Here is a 24,963-nt window from a genome sequence, read left to right as displayed (position 1 = left end):
ACGATATGAGCCTATTCCCCATCGACATTGATTAAGATTCCTATGTGTTTTTTTCAGATAGGGCTTTTGCAGTTGGAAACTGCTTGGCTGCATTTATTGATCTAGTTCCCATGGATAATTGGTCACTGTCAAGTCAAAAAAACATCCAGTCACCCTTACTGCAAATGTGTGATGAAGTAAATCGCATCAAAACACATGACAACTCACCAAAAGTAATGCATTGTTCATCAGATCTGAAGTTCTAAAAATATTTTTGGCTGAGCACTTTATAAAGAATACCCTTGAAGGATTACTGTGAATGGGTAATTTCGTTGATGAAGGAGACTAAGAAAATGGGATGTAATGATGTATAGTATAAGAATTGATAGGCAATACCAAAGTTTAGTTTAAGAGCCACTAGGAGAAAGATAACATCATAAAGTCTAAAGCCAAATTCATTGCAATTTTATAGGATGAGCTTGGAAATACATGAAAGTTGATGCCTACATTTTGTAGCCTTGTTGAATTGTCTTCTGAATTTTCCTTCAAGGTCTACCGAATGACTTGTGTGTATGGTGGAGCGGCAGCCATGTACTATTTCATTACATACTGAAAATACCAGGATTGAAAGAAAAGATAGGTGTGTACACCAATAGTGGGGGAGAACAATATAAAACTCAATCTGTCACACAGGATCTCTGATGCTGTTTTAAGCCTACTATTAACTACAACCATATATTGAAGTGCATGCTTCTGGGTTGCATCTGCTTTGATCTGGGGACTAAAAAGTTAAAAATGCTGCAAAATGGCCTGACAAATTGAATCCAGACTTGGCTTGCTAATAAGATGTGGTTGGTGGCAGAGAAGGGTAACATTTCTGATTGGAAGTTTGTGACCATTGCTGGATTGGTGCTGGGATATTTGATTTTTGTGTTACACGTCAGTGATTTGGATGTGACTATAGAAGGCAGGATATATAACTATACAAGAAATATTGGCAGTATAGATGTAGGGATAGCAATAGTATGAAACTACATGATATACATGAAAGATTAGCTCAGAAGTTAGATAGATCAATGGCAAATGGCAAATGAAATTTAATTATGACAATTGCAAGGTGATGTATTTTGGAAAGGCAAGCAAGGTTAGAATGTACACAATAAATGATGTAACCATGGAGAATGCTGATGAACAGAGAAATTTTAGGATAGAGGACTATAGATCCCCGAAATTAGTAGCACCTAAAGTAGTTGACGTGCTGATGAAGGAATGTGGGATGTTTGCCTTGACAGGCAAAATCTAAGAGCAGGGTTATCATGTTGGTGGTTCTCCATCATGTCCGACAATGTCAGGAAACCTATGCCAGAGAGTTTTTAGAGTGGAAAAGCCATTGCACTGGGCAGTTCCACTCTCGTGACCTCAGAAGCCTAGGTCCAGTGGTACAAACAAGTGTCACAAACCGGTTCTTCCTTGGTTGCTGTAGATGGTCACGACATCTTCTGTGCCTTGTCATGCCCTTCACTCTCCATGGACCATTGTAGTACTGCCTTCCTGACCGCTAGATCTCACTGTAGATGTAATTCGCCCAGTCCACCAGCATTGAATTTACTTGCTAGGAAGGGCATGTCTCAAACTCACTGGGGTATGAGGCTGCCGGCTACCCTCACCAGGTTTAGCCCTTCTGTCGAAGCTTTGTACCGGGGTGTGTCTGCTATTGCATGTAAACAGCTACTTGGAGCCACAAGTGGAGATCAAAAGTGAGTGAGCTGCCCCAGACTGGACATGACAAGCTTCTTCCCCAGAGGTGTTACCCCTTCCCAGACTCCCCATACACCCCTGTATCATGTTACTGCTTTACTGATTAGACAACATCTTCAATCTTTTGGCTGCCAACTAGGAACCGTAGTGCTTGTGCTGGAGGGAGAATGGAGGAGATTCACCAGGACGTTGACTGGATTGGAGAATTACCGTTATAAGGAGACTGGATAGGCTGGGTTTGTTTTTTCGGGAATATGGAGAGGGCTGAGCAATAACCCGGTGGAGGTTTATAAAATTATAAGGGGATGGATAGGATAGGTAGCAAAACTTGTTTTCCTTGCCAGGTATATCCAAGGTAAGGTTTATGTTTAACAGGAGAGATAAAAGCTTGGGAGGGATCTGAGGTGGAGAGTGTGTTTTCTCAGCAGAGCCCGTCAGAGTCTAGAGCTCATTACCTAAAGATGGTGGGCGGAGGCAGATAACTGAATGACATTTACGAAGCATCTAGCCAAGTACTTGAATTGGCAAGACATAGAAAGCTATGGATCTAACGTAGGTAAATGGGATTGGTGTAAATATGTAAAAAGGATGGCATTGACAAGATTGGCTGATGAGCCTGTTTCTTTGATTCTGCAGTGACTCAATGTGGCTTTGAAATTCATTCCACTGAAGTCAATAAAATTAATTGTTGAGGCAGTAAGCAATACACTTACATAAATATGTAACACTATGAACTGGCAATTTAAAATTTTAATTTGTGTTTTTCTATCACTTCAAAGCTGTTGATCCACCAAATGCCTAATTATAACTTCCTGGATTAATTTGTTTTTATCATTTTCAATCTTTTTAAAAGGGTCTTTGGTTTTGTTTCCAATTTAGATGGATAGATTTGGCTCTATTGCATATCAAAGTAAATGTGGGCTCTTAAGATTTATTAAAGGTCTTGATTTAATTCATAAAACAGAAGTATGTAGATAATTTCAATATTTCTGCTGGTCCACAGACTTGGAGCCTAAAGCTAATATTGTCTGGCCAAATGCTTCTCTGATCACCTGTTCTGCTGGGGAAATGTGTACATCTCTCCTGGTGATTGGCCTTGCAGATGGGACAGTGACGGTATGGGACTTGTATATGGGTATGTCTTTCCTTCTTTATTTGGGCGTTTGAGTTATCAGTATTCATGAAATTATATCTGCTGTTAATTGTTTACTGATTTTAGTTCTTGGCTCTCCTGATTTAAGATGGAAGTGAATTTGATATCAAGGTACTTACATGTCACCTATATCACCATATATACCATATATCACTGTAAATCCTGAGATTTATTTTCTTGCAGGCATTCACTGTAGAACAAAGAAGTACAACAGAATCAATGAAAATTTACAAAGACTGACAAACAATCAATGTGCAAAAGAAGGAAAACTGTTCAAATAAAAAAAAGTAATAAAATAAATAACACTGAGAACATGATTGTGGTTTTAACTTATTAAAAGCAAACCCATACTTTTCTTCTAGGCATTCCAATATCAGTTTTGCCAGTTTCAGCAGACAGTGCTATCAGGACTCTGCATATTCTCGAGCCCAGTTCTTGTGCTGCTTCTGCACCACTGGATGGATTTCCAAAATCACAAATAGTAGCAACCTGCAAAAGTGGCACTGTTTACCTCATCACAGCCACTGCACACTGCGAAGGTACCATTACAACATTGCGAGGGAGGTATGTGGACGGAAGGTGGAATTTACTGATATTAATTTCAAAATGCAGAAACTCATAGTTTATATGTTGATGCTGATTTTGTGCACCATCAATGATTGTTCAAACTTTGCTGAATAAAATATGGCTTAACTTACCCTGCACTAATTCTAAAATCTTTTAATTTGGTGCTAAAAGTTATGGAGGTTGGTTTTGTTTTTTTATATATATATATAAAATTGCCTGTGGCTATGAATTCCACAGATTCACCTCTGGCTAAAGAAATCCCTCCTCATCTCCATTCTAAAAGGGCACCCTTCTATTCTGAGGCTATGTCCCCTAGTCCTAGACTCTCCTGCCATAGGAAACATCCCCCCACATCCACTCTAACAAGGCCTTTCAACATTTGATAGGTTTCAATTTGGTCACCTCTCATTCTTCTGAGTTCCAGTGGATACAGACTCACAGTCATCAAGTGCCCCTCATATGACAAGCCACTCAGTCCTGGACTATTTTTTGTGAACCTCCTTTGAACCCTCTAACCAGTGTCAGCATATCCTTTCTCAGATAAGGGGCCCAAATCTGCTCACAATTCTTCAAGTAAGGACTCAACAGAGCTTTATAAAGCCTCAGCATTGCATTCTTACTTTTATAGAAGAGTCCTCTTGAAATAACTGCTAATATCGTATTTGCCTTCCGCACTGTAGACTCAACCTGCAAATTAACCTTTAGGGAATCCTGCACAAGGACTCCCAATTCTCTTTGCACTTTTTTGAGTTTCTGAATTTTCTCTCCATTTAGAAAATAGGCTATCCTTTTATTTCTTCTACCAAAGTGCATGACTGTGCACTTTCCTACACTGTAATCCATCTGCCACTTCTTTGTCATTTTTACAAACCTGTCTAATTCCTTCTGTAGCCTCTCTATTTCCTCAAAGTTACCTGCCTCTCCACCTTTTTTGTATCATCCACTATCTTTGCAACAAAGTTATCAATTCTGTCATCCAAGTCATTGATATATAACATTAAAAAAAAAGCAGTCCTAACACAGACCCTGTGGAACATCACCTGTCTTGTTAAGCACCCTCATGTGTGGCACCTTGTCAAAAGCCTTCTGAGACTCCAAGGGCACAATAGCAACAGATTCTCCTTCATCTATCCTGCTTATTATTTCTTCAAATAATTCCAACAGATGAGTCAAGCAAGATATTCCCTTGAGGAAACCATGCTGACTACGGTCTATTTTATGCGCCTGCAAGTACCATGAAACTGCATCCTTAACACTCGACTCTAACATCTTTCCAACCATTGAGGTCAAACTATATTGCCTATAGCTTCCTTTTCTTCTGCCTCTCCCCCTTCTCAAAGAGTAGAGTGGCATTTGCAATTTTCCAGTGTTCAGGAACCATTCCAGAATCTAGTGATTCTTGAAAGGTCATTACTAATGCCTCCACAGTCTATTCAGCCACCTCTTTCAGAATCCTGGGGTGTAGTCCATCAGATCCAGGTGACTTTACCTTCAGAACTTTCAGTTTCCCAGGAACCTGCTCTATAGTAAAGTAACTTCACACACTTCATGACACCTGACACTCTCGAACATCCAGACTAATGCAAAATATTTATTCAGTTCATCCACCATTTCTTTGTCCCTCATTACTATGATAATAAATGAACCTTTGAATCTTTGTACTATCTCTCTAGCTTCATTTTCCAGCAGTCTGATATCCACTCTTGTCTCTCTTTTATGTATCTGAAGAATCGTTTGGTATCCTCATTAATATTAATGGCTAGCTTACTTTCGTATCTTATCTTTACCTTAATGACTTTTTAGTTGCCTTTAGTTGGTTTTAAAAGCTTCCTAATCCTCTAATTTCCCACTAATTTTTGCTCTATTACGAGGGGTGATTGATAAGTTCGTAGCCTAAGGTAAAAGGAGTCAATTTTAGAAAACCTAACTCCCAAACTCCCATCAGGGTGTTTTTACCCTTGCATTTCCTTAGCTTTTCCCACAACAATTCAATGTCTTATGACCCTATGTCACCTATGTTTTCATCACCAATCCCTTCCCCTCCCCTCTTTTATTCTTATTGAGTGTTTCTACAACACAGAAAAATGACAGGCCACTTGAAATGCTGGGCATTTCCCTGAAATGAGTCACTTGATGTCATGAACTGAGTGCCTCACAGCTGCTCTCACTGCACTTCCGATTCCACTTCATTGCATGATCCCACTCCAGCTTTCAAACCTTATTTGTAGAGGACCAGAAGTGGAGGTAGGTGGGCTATGAATGCTTGCGAGTTCCTACTTAAGAGAAACTAGACACACAAGATGATCCTGACATGGATATATCACAACAAACCAATTTACCGATTTAAAAGCACAAAATGGTGGAGGAACTTGGCAGGTCAGACAGCATCTATGGAAAGGAATAAAGAGTCGATGCTTCAGGCCAAATCCCTTAAACAGGACTGGAAATGAAATGGAAGGATGCCAGAATAAGGTGGGTGGGGGGGGGGAGTTGATCAAATACATTTGTTGCGAACCCCGTAACTGGGTCATTTACCAGCAAGGATAGAGAAGTCCATTGAAGTCTGATAGTACTATTTTTAACAGTATTTATTAGTAAAAATACACAAAAATAATATCAATGCAAACATACAGATAATATACCTCATCAATACTAAATCTAAAAGTGCGGGTATAATAATAATCAATAAGAAATAAGCTCTATCGTTGTCTAGTGGATAATGTCTTGTCCGATGGAAATATAAAAGTCACTCAGTTCATTCAGGCCGCAGCCTTTGGTCGGAGTCGAGAGAGATTTTTAGAAACTTGCCAGCTTTTCCTTTTTATGATTTTGATCCTTCGAGAGTTCCGTTGGTTAGGCCGGTCCTTTAGCTAAAGCTGTTCTTCCGTGGCGAGGCCCCAATCCCAGGCAACGGGAAAGGATGCACGCGAGCCCCCCACCAGCTATCACTATTAAACGCTGTCATGGGATTTCTAGCGTTTCTCCTGGTGCGTCTGAAGGGGTTGTTCCCCCAGACCCTCTTTTATCTGTACTCACGGGGTCTCAGATGTCAATCAGGTTGGGATGATGCAATCCCTCAACCAGCCCACTCTGGTCATCCCCTGAGGGCTTCAATGAATGGGACAGTACTCAATACACAATTCCCTCTCCAAGAGACAATGGCCTTATCCGTGGCTTTGTCTTGCGGAGGCCAGGACACATTCCAAAAACCTTCTGGGTCCCAGACCGGAATTAATAGCGATCTTGTGATTCTCAAGAAGGAGGGGACGACTGTATCCTTCAGCCCCTCAGAGTTGCTGCACATTCCTAACACATTCACTCCGTCCACAGCGAGCATGATTTCATAATGACCAAGCATTTTATTTACAATCCTCATTCCCATTCTGACATGTCAGTACATGGTCTCCTATACTACCTCAATGAGGCCACTCTCAGGTTGGAGGAGCAACACCTCATATTTTGGTTGGGTAGCATCCAACCTAATAGCTTGAACGTCGATATTCCTCTAACTTCTGATAATTTCTGCCGCTCCCCTTCTCTTTTTTTTCCATTTCCCATTCTGGCTCCCCCCTTACCCCTATTCTTCCTACTTCCTACTTTCCCCTGATGCCTCTCCTCCTTCCCTTTCTCCCATGATCCACTCTCTCCTCTTATCAGATTCCTTTTTTTTTCAGACCTTTTACTTTTTCCACCTATCACCTCCAAAGTTCTCACTTCATTTCCCTCCCCCACCCACCTATCTTCCCCCTCATCTGGCTTCACCCATCATTGGCCTACTTTTGTTCCTTCTCCTCCCCTCCCGCCTTCTTATTCTGGCTGCTTCTTCCTTCCTTTCAAGTCCTGATGAAAGGTCTCAGCCCAAAACATCAACTCTTTCTTCCTTTCTATTGATACTACCTAACCTGCTGAGTTCCTCTTGCATTTTGTGTGTGTTACTCTGAATTTCCAGCATCTGCAGGATCTCGTGTGTTACAACGTTTTGCCTCCAAGATGTGTGTCAATGTAAAGTCTGACCATTTACTATTTTACTTTGTACAGAAATGAAGAGCCAGGAAGTTTCATCAGTGCAGTAGCACTTGTACCACAACTCTCAAGCCAGGTAAATATTAACTTTTATTTTAGAAACACACAATCTTTACAAAATGCAACAGAGGGGCCAGTGATTTATGCTTTCATGAGGTAATCAATAAAATTACAGGACTTGTGAACAAAGCCACAGTAGGTGCAAATTCAATAAGAACAGTAGCTCAAACTTGAATTCTGTACTTACGTGTTGGTGCTTTTATGCCCACCAATGGATTGAAAATCATTTGCTGATAAGCACAGAAGCAGAAAATCTTTTTCAAATTTATTCAGTTATTTTGCATATATTTTTGTAAACTTCTCTCCCCCTTTCCTCTCTCCCCTCTCCTCCCTCTCCCCTCTCTCCCCTCACCCTCACCCCTCTCTCTTCCCCTCTCCCCCTCCATCCAATACAATCCATGTTGTCAAAAGAAAATTACATATAAATTTTGTTCCAAATGGATAATGGCACATGATAAATATTTTTTTTTTCTCTGCAGTTTGGACAAACTGTTGTTTTACTTCCTTAATTGTCAGTTTTTATTGTACCTAAGTTTTATCAGAAGTTAGATTTTTGTAAACAAAACAGTATTCAAACCAATAGGTGTATTAAATTAGCCTAGAAAATTACACAGTGTAGCTAAATGTTTTGGGCATTACATGATTGAATTTCGTCTAAAAATCAAAGCTAGTTGTGTTTACTTTAGAGAGCAGGTCTCATGGTTATCAATTCATGACATAAGACAATGATGTTAATTCTGATTCTGGTGAGTCCAAGATCTGTGTATATATGCTGCATAACATCACTTCTGCAATAATTGGCTTGGAAGTAAGAACACTCAAGATACGCTTCTACACTTCTTAAAGATGAAATAGCTTTGTTTCCATGGAGTCCAGTGAGTACTTTATCTTGGAAATCAGTGTTTACTATTTTAACATCACTTCATAGAATGTAGAAAACCTACAGCACAATACAGGCCCTTCGACCCACAATGCTGTGCCGATCATGTAGTTACTTTAGAAATTATGTATGGTTACCCATAACCCTCTATTTTTCTAAGCTCCATGTACCTATCCAAGAGGTTTTTAAAAGACCCTATTGTATCCATCTCCACCACTGTCGCCAGCAATCTATTCCAAGCACTCACCACTCTGTGTTTTAAAAAAAAGACAACTTATCCCTGATATCTCCTCTGTACCTACTTCCAAGTACCTAAAAACTGTGCCCTATGCTAGCCATTTTAGCCCTGAGAAAAAGCCTCTGATTATCCACACGATCTGTGCCTCCATGGTTGGGGATGGTGGTTGGGAGGGAGATAAAGGATTTGTTTTGTTGCTGTTATGTTGTTTGTGTGTTTGCAAATATGGAGAGCATACTATGTGGTTGGAATGTGTGGTAACACTTGTGGGTTGCACCAGCACATCCTTTGGTTCTGTTGGTTGTTAATGCAAATGATGCATTTCACTGTATGGTTCCATGTATAAGTGATAAATAAATGAATTTGAAATCTGAATTTAAGAGAAGGGAGGTTATCCTGCAAATGTACAGAGTTCTATTGAGGTCACACTTGGAGCACTGTATGTAGTTCTGGTCTCCTTTCTTGAGGAAAAATGTACTGACTTCAGAGGCGATGCAGTGAAGGTTCACCAGGTTGATTTCTTATGTGAGGAAGTTAGCCTGTGTGGAGAGATTGAGTAATCTGGGACTATACTCTTTGGAATTCAGAAGAATGAGAGGATATTATATTATGAATATGATGAAAGAGATGGATAAGATAGAAGCAGGAAATATGTTTTAAGTTGATAAGTGAGACTAGAACTAATGGATATAGTCTCAAAATATGGGTAAATAGATTTAGGATGGAGGTGATGAGGAACTGTTTATTCCCAGAGAGAAGTGAATCTGTGGAATTCTCTGCCCTGGAAAGTAGTAGAAACTACCTCATGAAATATGTTTAAGACACTGTTAGATATATTTTTGCATATTAGAGGAATTAAGAGTTATGGAGAAAAGGCAGGAAGGTGGAGCTGAGTCCATGGCCATATCAGCCATGATCTTTTTGGATGGCGGAGCACGCTGATTGGGATAGATAGCCAACTATTGTTCCTATTTCTTGTATTCTTATGTTCTTAAGAAATTTTTGCATATTCCTCCCAACCTTTTGTGTGATTCAGAAAAATAAAACCTCTGTAGCACGGGGTTCCCAACCTGGGGTCCATCCATAGACCCCTCAGTTAATGGTAGGGCTCCATTGGCATAAAAAAAAGGATAGGAACTCTTGCTCTATACGCTGAATATCTGAAACAAACATGGATTTAAAGTGAGCAGTTGACCGACGCAGGAGAGAACAAAAGTGGATGGAATGGCAAGTCATCTCAAGTAGGTCAAGGGAAAAGGGATTGTACATCAAAGAAAGAGCTTATTTCGGATAGATAGCTTTAAAAAAGACTAAAGGGAACACCCACAAATACTCTGAGAAAAGGAAGACAATTGATTTAATAATAGTGTTTACACGAGAGATAGTAGATAGACTCATGAGAGACCAGCATGAGACAATATGAGGCATAAGTTGACTAATCAAATAATATAAAGAATAGTAGCATGTAAAACTGATACAGCAGATCAAGTTCGGATGCTTTTATAATTGCCTAATCTGTGATAAAAACATATCAGACATAGGACTGGTATCAGAGACTTGGGGGTTGGGTGTGATGGCCAGCAACATTCAATCATCCTATGGAAGAGTAAACTGAACAGAGAGAAATTAACATAGTACTGAAGACAAAACTCGAGGAAGCTGCCCAAATTGATGTCTTGTCTGAAAGCATTCAAAATGTGTTGTTTGAATTTCCAGCATCAGCAGATTTCCTCGTGATATGTTAGGAGAACCCAGATTGTCAAGGTGCAGACTTTGCAAGCCATGTGTCTGCTCTTCTTTGCATTCCTACCTTGATATCCTGTTTCCTCCATACATTCTGCAAGGAAAGATATTTAGTATGTTGAACATAAGAAATCCTGTTGTATACTGTACATTAGATTATGAGATGAAGGAGTGTATGGTGGTGCATCTGTTTCATTGCCTGGTGTATATGGGAGAGACGTATTTTGATTAGCATTGTTCCTGTAAAAAAAAATTATTAAAGTTGAGCTCGTGTTATGAATTTGAAGAATGAAATCCTACACAAAAATACTTTTGTTCTTTTTAGTTTCTTCTCATCCTTAAAAATGGCACAATGGCATTGATGGACAGCATCCATGGGGATACTTTGTGCCACTATACACTCCCTTTTCCACATGCGGTGGCGTCACCCTGGAAGCCAGTATTTGCTTTTGACAAAGACGGCAGTTTCTTCCTTATCAAAGGTGAGAAATAATGCAGATGTTGCCTTTCAGAAACTGTTCACATAAACGATGAAATAGAACATAGATGGTAGAGCACAGGAGCAAACCCTTTGGTCCACAATGTTGTGCCAAACCAATTAAATTAGTAATCAAGTGGGCAACTAAATTAATCCCCCTGCCTACATCATGTCCGTATCTTCTATTTCTCTCACATTAATGTGCCTATCTAAACTTTTCTTTAAAATTCCCATTGTATCTGCCACTACCACCACCCCAGGCAGCCCAGTTAAGACACACACCACTCTCTATGTAAAAAAAGAAATACCCCTCACATCTCCTTTAACTTGCCCTCACTCACCTTGAAAGCATGCTCTCTGGGATTAGACATTTCAACCTTGTGAAAATGATACTGGCTGTCTACTCTTATCTATGCGGATTGTAATCTTATAATCCTGAATCAGATCTCCGCTCAGCCTCTGCCGCTCCAGAGAAAACAACCCAAGTTTGCATAACCTCTCATTATAGTTCATACTCTCTAATTTAGGCAGCATCCTGGTAAGCCTCTTTTACACCTTTTCCAAAGCTTCTATGTCCTTCCTGCATTGGAGGTGATCAAATATTAGAAATTAGAATAAATTTGTAATGCAGTATTTACCTTTCTGGTTTAGAGCTTCTGACCTGAACCATGTACGTTTCAGACAGCTGTGGCACAAACAAAATACACATATAATGTGATTGACTGGTAATATCAAAGGTTTGAATTGTACGCAGAGAAATGCAAACCTCATGATCATGCTTGATACCAGTTCTGATGAAAGTTTGTCATCCCCGCTACATTAACAGTTTATTCTCTCCACAACAATTCTCTGTACTACCATCAGGTAGGAGGTGCAGAAACCTGAAGGCACACACTCAATGATTCAGGAACAGGTTCTTCCCTTCTGCCATCTGATTTTTGAATGGACATCATACCTAAAATCACTACCTCACTACTTTTTTATTTCCTATTTTTTGCACTACTTATTTAATTTAACTATTTTATATATATTTACTGTAATTCACAGTTTTTTCTTCTCTCAATTATCATGCATTGCATTTGTTACATTCTCGTGACACATGACAGTGGTACCCTTGTCATGTGACTGGGGTTGAAGCTATACTGGACTTGAGGTAATGGTCTTGTGATGGTGGAGTGACGTCATTTTCCCGCCAGTAGAGATCATGTGACAGGTTTTTTTTACAGGTTATAAAAGGAAGACCCCACCCTGTGAGGAGGGGCAGTTCGTTGCTGGATTTGCCAAGTTGACTTCATGCCACTGCGTGTTTTAAGTGATGACGCAGTTTAGTTGAAGAATGAAGTTTTTATCTAATGCCTAAAGTTTAAAAGGTCATTGCCAGCAGGTTCTTTATGATTCTGCTAGTTCGAGGAATCAGTGGAGAGTGAAGATTGAAGTTCAGGAGTTAAAGATCGAGGAGAATCGCTTTCTACGGTGAAACGGGTTTCGACCTTTGTTTGATCCTTATTTGGAAGGATTTCATTGACTATCTTCGCATTAATTCCTGGGTTTTACCAGAAAGGATTGAGGATAGTGAGGAAGGAAAGGTCAGTGCCTTTAAGCCATTTTGTTTCGTAAATTCTTCGTGGGAAGTTCGACGTCGGGGATCGAAGCCAAGTGACGTGAAAGAGAACTTACATTGTCTTATAAAGTCTCTCCTTTTAAATGGACTGAGAGCATATCGAACTTTTGGCAATACCACTTTAAAGAACTGTTTTTGCAATATCGCTTTAAGAACCATTTGAGCTGCCGCACTGCAGTTGATTTCCGGTTACGTTAGTGTTTGTTTACTTTTGGAGGGTTTGTTTTCTGTGTTTAATAAACGTGTTGTTTGTTATAAAAAACCCTTGCCGAACTCATATATTTATTGTTGCCTGAATACGTAACTTTAAATATGGGGACTGCGTCTGGATTGGATCATTTGAATTTATATGCTTGCTGACTTTTGAATCGGTGTTTTGGAAAAGGGGAATACTTGATTCTTTTGTGTGATTGGCTTGTGAGTGGTATTCGGCAACAATGAATATTGATGAGTTTCTGGCTTCGCCAGGTGCGGGGTTGTTGGCGAAGGCGAAAGAAACTGAGGTGTTTAAGATAGCTAGTAGATTGCAACTTAAAGGTATTTTGCAGACTGCATCAAAGGCTGTGATACAGAGAAAAATCGCGTCACACTATGTGGATTCGGGTGTTTTTGATGATTCGGTTTTAGAGTCGTTTCCAATAAGTAATCTGGAGATGCAGTTGCAAATCAAACAAATGAGGTTGGAACAGAGTAAAGCTGATTTGGAGAGGTGTAAATTGGAGGCAGATCAGAAAAAGAGGGATTTTGACTATGTAATGGAGGAATTAAGGTCTGGAAAACAGTCTTCTGGTTCAAGAAAACTGTTTGTTGCTAGTCAAGAAATTAAATTGGTCCCTCCATTTAGTGAAACAGAAGTGGAAAGATATTTTCAAAATTTTGGAACTATTGCTCGGATGTCAGAGTGGCTGAAAGATAAATGGTCAGTGTTGTTACAGAGTGTAATTAAAGGTAAAGCACAACAAGTTTACACAGCTTTAACAGCTGCGCAAGCACTTGATTATGATATTGTGAAGAGGCATATCTTAAATGCATACGAATTAGTCCCAGAAGCTTATAGGGAAAGATTCAGAAGTTTGAAAAAGTCTGTGGAAAAAACATGTGGAATATGCCTATGATAAAGCTATGTGTTTTGAGAGATGGGTTTCTTCTAAAAATGTAAATGGGGACTATGATACATTGAGAGAGCTGATTTTAATGGAAGAATTTAAAAGAAGCATTCCTGTTGAAGTAAGGACCTACTTAAATGAGAGGGGTACTGATAAATTGCAGGAGTGTGCTAGATTAGCTGATGAGTATGTTTTAATCCATAAGAATAAATTTCCTCAGGGCAGAAATTTTAAGAGGAAAAATAACATGGAGACTCAAGGTAAATCAGAAATTAAATCAGAGGTTAATGAGAAAGGTAAGGAGGAAGGGAAGCCTGTGAAGGAAAGACAGTTTGGTCTTATTTGTAACTACTGTAGGAAGCCTGGCCATGTAATAGCTAACTGTTTCAGATTGAAAAAGAAAGAGAAGGAAGCAGTTCCAGATGCTTGTGTGCAACATACTGAAGCACCTGTAAAATTACAGGGTTTGATAAACACAAATGAGGCTTTGTTAGAGTCTGACCAAGTTAAAAAGGGATATGATCATTTTATAACTGAAGGGTTTGTATCCTTGAAAGAAGGATCTACTCTGGTGCCAATAAAAATCCTTAGGGATACTGGTGCTTCTCAATCACTGATGTTAGACAGTGTGTTGAAGTTTAATGAAGAGTCTGATACTGGTGAAGTAAATTACGTAAGAGGTGTTGGGAGTGATTTTATGCCTGTATATTTACATAAAGTAAATTTAAAGTCAGGGTTAGTTACAGGATTTGTTAAAGTAGGATTACAGCATAGCTTACCTGTGAAGGGTATTTCTTTATTGTTAGGTAATGACTTGGCAGGTGGACAAGTTTTTCCTGAAGTGCATTTGACGATGGAGTCAGAGGAACCAGAGTTGAATTCTAACACAGATTCTTCCTGTGTTGTGACTAGAGCTATGGCTAAAAAGATTGATGCGCAGAATGAGTTTGTTACTCAGGACTGTTCAACTCAGGATTCGAGTTTTGAGGATGTGTCAGAGACTTTCTTATCTTCGTTGTTTGAACAAGATTCTGGGAGTAAGTCTGACTATAAAGATTTATCTCTGTCTCGGAAGGAGATGATAGCAGAGCAGAATAGAGACTTTGAGATTATAAAATTAAGAGAGCAGGCTTTACTAGATAGTGAAATTGAGAAGGTGCCAGTAGGATATTACTTGGAAAAAGGAGTGTTGATGAGGAAGTGGAGATCGCCTACAATTCCTGCAAGTGAGGATTGGAATGTTGTTTACCAGGTAGTTGTCCCGAAAGTTTATCGAAATGAGATTTTGACTTTAGCTCATAGTGTGCCTTTAGGTGGACATCAAGGGGTAAGGAAAACTGTGGACAAGATTTTAAAACATTCTTACTGGCCTGGTCTAAGAAAAGATGTGGCGATGTTTTGTAAAACGTGCCATACTTGTCAAATTGTAGGTAAACCAAATCAGGTTACACCAGTAGCTCTATTACAACCTATCCCAGCATTTGGTGAACCATTTTCTAAAGTTATTGTAGATTATGTTGGTCCATTACCAAAGACAAAAACTGGTTATCAGTATTTGTTGACTATCATGTGTACTTCGTCTAGGTTTCCAGAGGCAGTACCACTTAGGAATATAAAAGCTAAAACTGTGACAAAGGCCCTTTTAAAATTGTTTACTTATTTTGGATTACCTAAGGAGATACAAACTGATCAAGGCAGTAATTTTATGATACAAACTGATCAAGGCAGTAATTTTATGTCTGGATTGTTTCAACAGATAGTTTTTTTAAATTGGGAGCTAAGCAAATCACTTCGTCTGCATACCATCCAGAATCGCAAGGTGCCTTGGAGAGGTTTCATTCTACCCTCAAGAATATGATTAGGACATTTTGTGTGGAAAATGAAAGTGACTGGAATGAGGGTATAAACTTACTTTTATTTGCAGTAAGGGAATCGGTACAGGAATCTTTAGGTTTTAGTCCATTTGAACTTGTGTTTGGGCATAGAGTTAGAGGACCTTTAGCTTTATTGAAAGAACAGTGGATTAGTAAGGAAGTACACACTAATTTGTTGGACTATGTTTTGAAATTTAAGGACAGGTTACATAAAGCTTGTAGCTTAGCTAAGGAAAATTTAAAGTTGACTCAGGAGAAAATGAAGACTTGGTATGATAAAGAACCTAGGATGAGGATGTTTAAGCTTGGAGATAAGGTGTTGGTTCTTTTCCCAGTGCAGACAAATCCTTGACAAGCTAGATTTCATGGTCCTTATGAAATTGTGTCTAAAATCAATGATGTGGATTACGTGATAAAAACTCCAGATCATAGAAGGTCAACACAACTTTGCCATATAAATATGATAAAACCAATTTTTTGAGTAACAATCTGATACTGTGATGGTTGTGGTTAGTGAGAATGAGTTTGATTTAACTAGGACCATGATAGATGATTCATCTGACTTTCATTCTAAATCTAACATTGTTTCTGTTAGGTTACCAAATTCAACTATTCTGGAAAATATTGATGAGGTATTAGCACATTTACAGCTAGAGCAGAAACAACAGATGAAGGGGTTAATTTTTAAATATAAGGAGTTGTTTCCAGATGTTCCGAGAAGGACTACTATAGCTTCACATGATGTAGATGTTGGAGATGCCAAACCTATTAAACAACATCCATATAGGATGAACATGGAAAAATGTGAACTTGCTGAGAAAGAAATTGAATATATGTTAGAGAATAATATCATTAGACATTCTAACTCGAATTGGAGTTCGCCATGTGTTATGGTGCCAAAACCAGATGGTAGTATTAGGTTTTGTACGGATTATAGGAAGGTGAATGCTGTAACGAGAACAGATGCATATCCAATTCCTAGAGTAGATGATTGTGTAGATAAAGTTGGAAAAACAAAGTTCCTTACAAAGATTGATTTATTGAAATGGTATTGGTGTGTTCCATTAACTGACAGAGGTAGAGAGATTTCAGCATTTGTAACTCCATCTGGGTTATATGAGTATAATGTTCTTCCATTTGGGATGAAGAATGCCCCAGGTACTTTCCAGAGGATGATTAACTCTGTGATTCAGGGATTGAAAGATACTGATGCTTATGTTGATGATTTAGTGACAGGAAATGATACTTGGGAAGCACACATTATTGCGATGGAGAAATTGTTTGAAAGGCTTTCAAAAGCTAACTTAACTATTAATTTAGCTAAGAGTGAATTTGGACATGCCACTGTGACTTACCTTGGTTATGTTGTGGGTCAAGGTAAGGTAGCTCCTGTTCAGGCAAAAATTCAGGCAATTTTAGAGATTTCGACTCCAACAGGGAAAAAAACTCTCAGAAGATTTTTGGGAATGGTAGGATATTATCGAAAATTTTGTAAGAATTTTGCTAATGTTGCCCTTCCATTAACTAACTTTCTGCAGAAGAATGAGAAGTTTGTATGGACAGTGCCTTGTCAGGAAGCATTTGAAAAATTGAAAACATTGATATGTCAACAACCTGTGCTTAAGGCACCTGACTTTGAAAAACCTTTTTCATTGGCTGCGGATGCTAGTGATGAGGCTGCAGGAGCAGTATTAATGCAAAGGAATAAGGGTGATGAAGTTGATGATCCAGTAGCTTACTTTTCTAAGAAATTTAATAAGCATCAAATAAACTATTCGACAATAGAGAAAGAATTGTTATCTCTTGTTTTAGCTTTGGAATATTTTGAGGTATATGTTGGTACAACTCAAAAACCACTTATTGTTTACATTGATCATAATCCATTAGTTTTTCTGAGTAGGATGAAAAACAAAAACAGAAGATTATTAAATTGGAGTTTGATGTTACAAGAGTACAATATTGTGATAACTCATATTAAGGGTAAAGATAATGTGGTTGCTGATTGTCTATCTCGATGTTGAATGTACACTGTAATTTTTTTTATGGTGTGGTTTTTTTTTCAACTGTAACACTCTTACTGTATTGTGAGTTATAAGCTGTTATATGATGGTATTGTATATTGTGTATGTTATAAAATTTATACCTTTGTTTTTCTTGTAAGCAATTGTTAAAAATTTTTGTTCTTGTCAGACCAAAAATGTTTTTTTGGAGGGAGGTGTTACGTACTCGTGACACATGACAGTGGTACCCTTGTCACGTGACTGGGGTTGAAGCTATACTGGACTTGAGGTAATGGTCTTGTGATGGTGGAGTGACATCATTTTCCCGCCAGTAGAGATCATGTGACAGGTTTTTTTTACAGGTTATAAAAGGAAGACCCCACCCTGTGAGGAGGGGCAGTTCGTTGCTGGATTTGCCAAGCTGTCTTCATGCCACTGCGTGTTTTAAGTGATGACGCAGTTTAGTTGAAGAATGAAGTTTTTATCTAATGCCTAAAGTTTAAAAGGTCATTGCCAGCAGGTTCTTTACAATTCTGCTAGTTCGAGGAATCAGTGGAGAGTGAAGATCGAAGTTCAGGAGTTAAAGATCGAGGAGAATCGCTTTCTACTGTGAAACGGGTTTCGACCTTTGTTTGATCCTTATTTGGAAGGATTTCGTTGACTATCTTCACGTTAATCCCTGGGTTTTACCAGAAAAGATTGAGGATAGTGAGGAAGGAAAGGTCAGTGCCTTTAAGCCGTTTCATTTCGTAAATTCTTCATGGGAAGTTCGACGTCGGGGATCGAAGCCAAGCGACGTGAAAGAGAATTTACATCGTCTTATAAAGTCTCTCCTTTTAAATGGACTGTGAGCATATCGAACTTTTGGCAATACCACTTTAAAGAACTGTTTTTGCAATATCGCTTTAAGAACTGTTTGAGCTGCCGCACCGCAGTTGGTTTCCGGTTACGTTAGTGTTTGTTTACTTTTGGGGGGGGTTTGTTTTCTGTGTTTAATAAACGTTTGTTATAAAAAACCCATGCCAAACTCACATATTTATTGTTGCCTGAATACGTAACACATTCTACTGCTGCCACAAAGTCAATAAATTTCACAACATATGCTAGTGATATTAAATCTGATTCAATTCTGCATGATCTGAGTGCTTCCAGCATTCACTGTCTATAGAAAGTTGGAAACTCATAGTGCGAATACGGTGCAACAGAAGGGAGACAGAAACTAGTATAAATTGAAGATGAATGTCAGGAAAATTACACATGATTTAGGTCTGATAACTTACTTTATGTCTGCTTTTGTTGTTTCCCAATCACCACTTAAATACTACAGTAGAAGTATTTTTGAGGATGTGACTAAACACATTGATGCTCAGTTCTAGTCACCTCACTACAGGAAGGATGTGGAAACTATAGAAAGGATGCAGAGGAGATTTACAAGGATGTTGCCTGGATTGGGGAGTATGCCTTATGAGAATAGGTTGATTGTCTTCATCTTTCCTCCTTGGAGCAGCAGAGGATGAGAGGTGACTTGATAGAAGATAAGATGATGAGAGGCATTGATCATGTGGACAGTCAGAAGCTTTTTCCGAAGGCTGAAATGGCTATCATGAGAGGGCACAGCTTTAAGCTGCTTGGAAGTAGGTACAGAGGAGATGTTAGCGTTAAGTTTTTTTTACGTAGAGCAGTGAGTGTGTGGAATGGGCTGCCTGCAACGGTGGTGGAGGCGGATATGATAGGGTCTTTTAAGAGACTCTGGATAAGGTACGTGAGCTTAGAAAAATAGAGGACTAAGGGTAACCTTAGGTAATTTCTAAGTAAGTACATGTTCGGCACAGCATTGTGGCAGAAGAGCCTGGATTGTGCTGTAGGTTTTCTATAAGTTTAAAATATTGTTGTAGGACTTCAGGCTTGTTTCTGTGGAATTTATGATTCTGTTCAAAACTGTACAGTAACACTGTAGCATAATACACAGTAGCTCAGCTATTAGCATAATGCTTTATTGCCACAGCTATAAGATTGGGATTCAATTTCCACTGCTATCCCCATTCTTGTTTAGAAACCTAGAAACATAACAAACCTACAGAACAATTGAGGCCCTTCGGCCCATAAGCTGTGCCAAACATGTACTCACTTTAGAAATTAGAATTTACCTATAGCCCTCTATTTTTCTAAGCTCCATGAACCTATCCAGGAGTCTCTTAAAAGACCCTATCGTATCCGCACCCCTTCTCATCCCTTCTCTTCTTACCCGCTCATCACCTCCCTCTGGTGTTCTTCCACCCCCCCTTCCCTTTCTTCCACGGTCTTCTGTCCTTTCCTATCAGGTTCCCCAGCCGTTTATCTCTTTCACCTATCAACTTCCCAGCTCTTTACTTCATCCCCTCCCCCCTCCCTGTTTCACCTGCCACCTTGTACTTCTTCCTCCCCTACCCCCACCTTCTTACTCCGACTTCTCTTTCTTTCCAATCCTGATGATGGTTCGGCCCGAAACATTGACTGTTTACTCTTTTCCGTAGATGCTGCCTGACCGGCTAAGTTCCTCCAGCATTTTTGGGTGTGGCTTTGGATTTCCAATATCCGCAGATTTTCTTGTGATTGCTAAAAATAAAAAGTTTGTACATTCTCCCCATGACTGCATGGGTTTCTTCTAGGTGCCCTGGTCTCCTCCCACATTGCAAAAAGTGGGGAGTTAGGGAGAGAAGATTGTGTGTATGCTATGTTGGTGTTGGAACCATGGCAACAGTACATTCAGCACATCCCACACTCTGCTGGCCATAGACTCAAAACAATGCATTTCACTGTATGTTTTACTGTTGTGATATAGATGTGGCAAATAGAGCAAATTTTCTCATCTTATAATTCCAGCAAACTGCTCTCAAATACATTTACTCCCTAAATACCTGCAGCAAAGATGCATTCTCTTTAGATCCCTCTTCCATTATATAACAGCTTGAACTGCCTGCCTTTTCCTTTTCTCATCTTTCCTCCTCTTGACAACGCCAGAGCCTTTAATTTAGCAAATAAAAACAGTTCGACATCTTTAGACCAATTCTGTACCCAGTGAACTTTTCCAAAGGTCATGTCCTATCTTGTAGAATTACAGCAAAAAAATCTAGCAAATGGCCTAATGATTGGTTTCATTTGTGATATGCCCTTGTTAGTACTGAATTTATTTCAGGTATGTGAGAAGTTAAGAAAGGTTAACGTCTGGATCACTGAACTCCAATACATTGATTGCATGCAATCACTCAGTACATATTGACATCACAACTTGCCTGATCTGTGTGATTTTGCAGACATTACGTACATGGAATCAAAATCAGGTTTAATATCACTGACATATGTTGTGAAAATAGTTGTTTTGTGGCAGCAGTACAGTGCAATATATAAAACTCCATTTTCTAACTTCTGGAGCAGGGGTTCCTAATCTGGGGTCCACAGACTTCTTGCTTAATAGTATTGGTCCACGCCACTCAAAAGGTTGGGAACTCCTACTCTAGAGGCACAGTTCATTTTGTATGAACATCATTTCCAGTACATAAGCTTTTATATAATTTCCTGCATGGGTTAATTTTAATTTGATTTAAAGCACATGGTGGAAAGACATCCATCTCCATCCTCTGAAGCACACAGTGGAAAAACTGGAAAGATAATCATTTCTATGCTCTAATTGGCCTTGAAATAACAATATCTGTGAGTCCTAAGTTCTTGTTAATATTGCTAGACATTTAGTAGATATATTTTGAAGGAAGTATTATAGTTATCATTATTTTGATATCATTGCACCACAAATTTCCTCTTGTTTGAAATAATTCAGAAAATGTGTGGGTTGGGTTGGTTGATTGTTAGGCTGAGTTGTTCTCTGATCTTGGCAATTTATTTGCAAATGTTTCGTCACCTTATGAGGAGACATCATCAGTATGCTGTTAATTGTGGTGAGTCTTCCAAATGCTTGGCCTTTATATATTTATCAATCAGCCGATTGGTCATCATTATGGACACTCAATTTTGATGTAGGAAAGAAATCTCTTTGCTGATTGGTTGCGTGGTGAACTTCATGCATTGTGGTCTGGAATTTTGCCCACATTGGCTCATAAATAGGATCAGGATCAACATGTTTGTTTACAGAATTGTTTGTGGAAAAACATGCTCCTAGGAATTTTCTTGCACACTGTATTTGCTTGTATCATTACTTTTGTTTACATGACATAATTATGGAATATTGTATGTATTACCTTGGTTAACACCAGTTATGAGAGTAATCGGCAGTATTAGTATATTCAGGCATGTGTATTTACTTTAATACATATTTTATTTAGGTTTCTGTAGTTTCACACATTAGAGATCTCATTAAAAATCCCAAAGAAAACTTCCATCTCAGGTGATTTTTGAGAAAATGTTTAACTCACTGCATGGATGTGTACATATGTACTGCAAGAACACTAGACGACAAATTACAATAAGAAATATATATATTTTAAAAAATGAAATTAAATAAGTAGGGCAAAAAGAGAGCCAAAAGTATTGAGGTGATGTTCATGGGTTGGTTCATTGTCTGTTCTGAAATCTGATGGAGAAGGGGAAGGAGCTATTTATGTGTGACTTCAAGCTCCCGTATCTGCTCCTTAATGGTAGCAATGTGGTCCTTAATGATGGATATTGCCTTTTTGAGGCATTGATTTTTGAAGGTGTCTTCAGAGCTCGTACCCACCATGAATCTGGCTGAGTTTAGGACTTTCTGCAGCTTTTTCTGATTCTTTGCAGTGGTCCGTCCATACCAGATGGTGAAACAACCACTCAGAATGCTCTACAGTACACCTGTAGAAATTTGTGAGAATCTTTGGTGATATACCAAGTCTCATAAAACTCCTAATGAAATATAAACCATAAGACCATGGGACATAGGAGCAGAATTATGTCATTCAGTCCATCAAATCTGCTCTGCCATTTCATCATGGCTGATTTATTATCCCTCCCAAACCCATCGTCCTGCCTTCTCCCCATAACATTTGACACCCTGACTAACCCAAGAACCTATCAGCAACCACTTTAAATATAATTTTAATAACTTGGCCTCCACAACCATTTGTGGTAATGAATGCACAGATCCACCAACCTCTGGCTAAAGAAGTTCCTCCTCATTTATGTTCTAAAGGAATATCCTTCTATTCTAAGGCTGTGCCCGCTGGTCTTACCCTCTCCCACTATAGGAAACCTCTGCACATCTCTCTATCTAAACCTTTCAATATTCAATATTCGATAGGCTTCAATGAGATCCCCCTCATTCTTCTAAGCTCCAGCAAGCACAGACCTAGAGCCATCAAACTTCCTCATACATTAACCCTTTCATTTCTGGGATCATTTTCATGAACCTTCTTTGGATTCTCTCCAATGACACCTCATCCTTTCTCTCCAATGACACCTCATCCTTTCATGTTTTACTTGCTGACTCACTAATGCACTAACCTGAAAAAGCTTCGGCCTCTCCTCAGCGCATTTAAGTTGTAGAACTAAAGACACATCAAATCTGTACCTTGAATAGTGCCTACAATTCTATCAGTATTTATCTTGAATTTTCATTTTGCTACAGGAGATAAAAGCATAAGCAAAGAGACCTCAGACTCAGAGGGGAGCAGCAGCTTGTTATTTGCCTTCTCCTTGCTTTCTTTTTTTCCACTGAGTGTGTGCACAAAGAAGAAAGAGCCTCCACAGGCTCCCACACCAACTACCTGGGAACTGAGATGTGAACAGTTTTTACAGGAGAGGTAAGTGTTTTACTTTGTGCATAAGGTTGCACCCAAAACAACACATTTTGATAATAGATGAGACTACTTACTACATATACCTGTCTGGGCACGCCTCCTGCTGACTGCTCCTGTGGCCCCTCCCACAGACCCTGGTATAAAGGCGATTGAGGCCTGAGCCCGGCCCTCAGTTTCCAGGATGGTATGGTGGTCAACTTCTGCTTGTTCTTTCTTCCTGTCAATAAAAGCCGATATCTCGCCTTCATGTCTCAGAGAGAGTTATTGATGGTGCATCACTACTCTTTAAGGATTAAATTCTACAGTGTTATGTTGAGAAATAAGGCAAACTTGTTTAGGAAATAGGATAGCAAGTAAGAATATAAAGGCTCTTCAACTCTGAACCACCATGAAGGGGTATCATGCCTAACTAGTGACTTATTTCTATATCAATGTGTTTTAATCTCTTATGATACTTTTAGTTTCCAAAAAAACATCAATCTCAGACTTACAGCAAGGAGGCAGGGGAATGGGGTTGAGAGGAAAAATAAACCAGCCATGATTGAATGGCGGAGCAGAATTGATGGGTTGAATGGTCCAATGCTGATTTTATGCCTTGTGGTCTTAAAATTCACCTAACATTACCTAATATTTGTGAAAGTGACTTGCAAATTCCTACCATATAATATTCTGGTAAATCTGCATAATATTCCCTCCAAGGTCAAATGAACCTTTCTTGGTAAATATAAGTAGCCTCAGTATAATTATGGTACACCTTCTACCTTTCTAGTCCTCTTAGTATTAAAATTCAACTTTGTTTAATTCTCTTTTCTTGTAGGGTAATCAAGGTAGGGTATGAGATCATAGTTACTGACTATTCTATAACCACCCAAATGTTTCTGCTCAATACCTGCATGCAGTCAGAATAAACATTGGCTGATAGAAATTTAAAATTGATTACACCAAGAAGAGTATCTTGAACATTTTACATATGGCACACATACAAATTTTTAAAGTCCATCTGGGAATATTAAAACTATTACACAAACATTCTGACTGCCTGAAGATATATTCCATGTCCTCCTAACAAAAGATCAGAATAGCTAACACTGCATGTACTAGTGATGGTATTGGGAGCAGACTTAGTCTAACAGACTCTATATTATACAGGCCAGTAGTGGTATTTTTGAATAAGTTGTAAAGAAAGGCTAGCACCAACTCCTTCATGGACACTAACCTACCATCATTGAAGACATCTTCAAACAAAGATGCCTCAAAAAGACAGGATATATTATTAAGGACCCCCGTCACCCAGGAAATTCTCTCTTCTTATTACTACCATCAGAGAGGAGATATAGGAGCCTGAAGACATACATTCAATGTTTTAGGAACAGCTTCTTGCCCTCTGCCATCATATTTCTAAACGGACAATGAAGCAACCCATAAACACTACCTCACTATTTTTGCTCTCTTTTTTCACTACTTCTTTAATGTAATTTTTAATACATATATTTCTTATTGAAATTTATAATTTTTAATGTATTGCACTGTACAGCTGCCTCATAATAACAATGTTCATGACATATGTTAGTGATATTAAACCAGTTTCTGATTGTGAAATATTTTTACTCTTGTCTTTTAATTTTTTTTCCATTCAAGGTTGGACTCAGTGATGAGGAGAAATGAAGAAATGACAAAGTGTTGGAATCAGCTTCAGCATCATGCTATGTTAATCGTAAAGGGAG

At 38.8% G+C, this 24,963-nt stretch overlaps 1 protein-coding gene across 1 annotated transcript in view; it reads left to right on the top strand.

Moving 5' to 3' along the window:
* The window catches only part of wdr93 (WD repeat domain 93), a 69,071-nt gene that overhangs the window by 39,014 nt on the left and 5,094 nt on the right, over positions 1–24,963 (top strand). Inside the window, 7 exon segments of the mRNA XM_059952912.1 lie at positions 530–619; positions 2,741–2,872; positions 3,253–3,454; positions 7,496–7,556; positions 10,727–10,883; positions 23,068–23,242; positions 24,878–24,962. Of these exon segments, the coding sequence (XP_059808895.1) occupies positions 530–619; positions 2,741–2,872; positions 3,253–3,454; positions 7,496–7,556; positions 10,727–10,883; positions 23,068–23,242; positions 24,878–24,962 (902 nt within the window).

This window comes from Hypanus sabinus, chromosome 28 (genome assembly GCF_030144855.1).
Source record: "Hypanus sabinus isolate sHypSab1 chromosome 28, sHypSab1.hap1, whole genome shotgun sequence".
Lineage (NCBI taxonomy): Eukaryota > Metazoa > Chordata > Chondrichthyes > Myliobatiformes > Dasyatidae > Hypanus > Hypanus sabinus.
Note: the sequence above shows the minus strand (reverse complement) of the source record. Positions and strands in the feature narration are given on the sequence as shown.